At 36.9% G+C, this 2000-nt stretch overlaps 1 protein-coding gene across 1 annotated transcript in view; it reads right to left on the bottom strand.

Moving 5' to 3' along the window:
- The window catches only part of LOC107300265 (protein Hook homolog 3), a gene marked incomplete at its 5' end in the record, with an annotated part of 17999 nt that overhangs the window by 10174 nt on the left and 5825 nt on the right, over positions 1-2000 (bottom strand). Inside the window, 1 exon segment of the mRNA XM_015829603.1 lies at positions 854-994. Coding sequence (XP_015685089.1) covers positions 854-994 — 141 coding nt within the window.

The following is a 2000-nucleotide window of genomic DNA, read 5'->3' as shown; positions in this document are numbered from 1 at the left end:
AGACCGCCTTCTGCCACAGATTACCTCCCACCGGCCGATACGCTCCCACAGAGAGGCCCTCCTCAGGGTGCCGTCAACCAGACAGTGTCGGCTGGCGACCCCCAGGGGGAGAGCCTTCTCTGTCGGAGCACCCACCCTCTGGAACGAGCTGCCCCCAGAGATCCGGGTGATTCCGGATCTCCCCTCCTTCCGCCGCGCCAAGACTTGGTTGTTTCAGCGGGCAGGACTGGCCTAGGGGTATTTTAAATTGGTTTTAACTAAATTTTAGTAGAAGCGGCCTATTTAAATATTTATTTTTAATCATTTTCTTAAATTTTGTATTTTGTATTGTATTAGTTGTTTTAAACTGGCTGTAACCCGCCCTGAGTCCTCCGGGAGAAGGGCGGGGTATAAATATAATAAAATTCAAAAGACGACCTTTTCCCACAGTGGCCCCTGCTCTATGAAACATCCTTCCTTCAGAGATTACAATGGCCTCAACCCTTGTTAGCCTTTCATAAGGCCTTAAAAACCTGGCTATGTTCCCGTGCCTGGGGTGCTGAATGTGTTAGAGGCCTCCCATTTCTTGGCTGTATTGCTAACTGGCCAAGTATCTTGTTCCTACATATATTTAAACTGGATGTTTTTAGTGTTTTTTATATTTTAAAATGTTTTTAGTATTTTCAATTGCAGTTGGCCAGAGTAATTGACTGAGATGGACAGCTACAGAAATTATTGAACGAATGAACAAACAAATGAACCAATGAATGAATGAAATGGATGAATGAATGAATGCAATGTTGGATTTACTCTAATCAACAGACAATGAAACTATATCAGAAAGTATATAATCTAAAGGGTTAAAATGATTTACCTTAATACATCCATCTCATCTTTCAGTGACTGAGCTTCTTCAGCCAGATTTGTTAATTCTTCATTTTGTTGCCGCAAGTCTGCAATTTCCTTTTCTAACTCTTCACAACGAATTCTATAATCATCCTTTGCTGCTTCTAATCTGAAATAAAACAGTACAATATATTACATAGGGAAAAGCACTTACAATCAAGATTTGCAGTTTTTTTCTCTTCTGTGTATCTACTTTTAAACATAAATAAATAACACTGAATAGTGTTTTGCCAATTAAGGGGAAAAAATCTCTGAGATACTCAGAAAACCTTCAAAAACAGCAAATCATAATTTTCATTCAGTCAAAATTTGCAGAAACTGTAACTTAATTCTTATTGGGTACATATATTCAGGCATAGACATGGTTTTATTAATGGGCGTGGGGACTACAGGTTGATTTAGAGTCAGTCAAGTGACCTGTGTGGTTGTATTTGTCACTGCCATGTTGTTGTTTTTTAATGCTCTATGTCATGTCATTGTCTGTGAGTTGAGTGGCCATATAAATCTACTTAATAAATAATACTACATACTAAAAAAAACATGCATATGCATAGAGCCTTTGAAAACTATTTGTTTTTCCTAAAGTAATGAAAGTATTCTGTGGCTTCAGGTCCAGCTACCAATTAGATCCTCTACCTAGGCCATACAGCAAATAATGAGAAATTAGACAGAAATATATCCAGGAAGTTAGAAGCAAGACATCAAGTAGCCTTTTAATTATGTATTTTTAAAGTCAGCAAAACAAACAGCATTAATGACCAATGCCACTTTTATGCAAAGCTGGCATAAAAGCGGCAAATTTATTGGCTTTTTATTTTTAGGATTATTGGCAACTGTAAAAGGTTTTACAGTTCCTGATATAAATCACCATCAAAATACACATTTTATTTCAGCTGTTATTGCTTTACATGGCAAGTTTCTTCTTTAATCCTTAGCATGCCAGCAATACAGGTTTAATTTACACCTCATCAGTCACTGACCCCAAAAGTGTTACAAATAGACACAGACACACATAATCATTTAGCAATAAGAAGACTTTTTAGTATTTTATTCATAAAGTACCTTTAGAATTTTACTATTTTTAATATTTAAATATTGTTGGTTGGTGACCACAA

Source organism: Protobothrops mucrosquamatus, unplaced genomic scaffold (genome assembly GCF_001527695.2).
Source record: "Protobothrops mucrosquamatus isolate PMUCROS unplaced genomic scaffold, P.Mucros_1.0 scaffold6520, whole genome shotgun sequence".
NCBI classification, from domain to species: domain Eukaryota; kingdom Metazoa; phylum Chordata; class Lepidosauria; order Squamata; family Viperidae; genus Protobothrops; species Protobothrops mucrosquamatus.
Note: the sequence above shows the minus strand (reverse complement) of the source record. Positions and strands in the feature narration are given on the sequence as shown.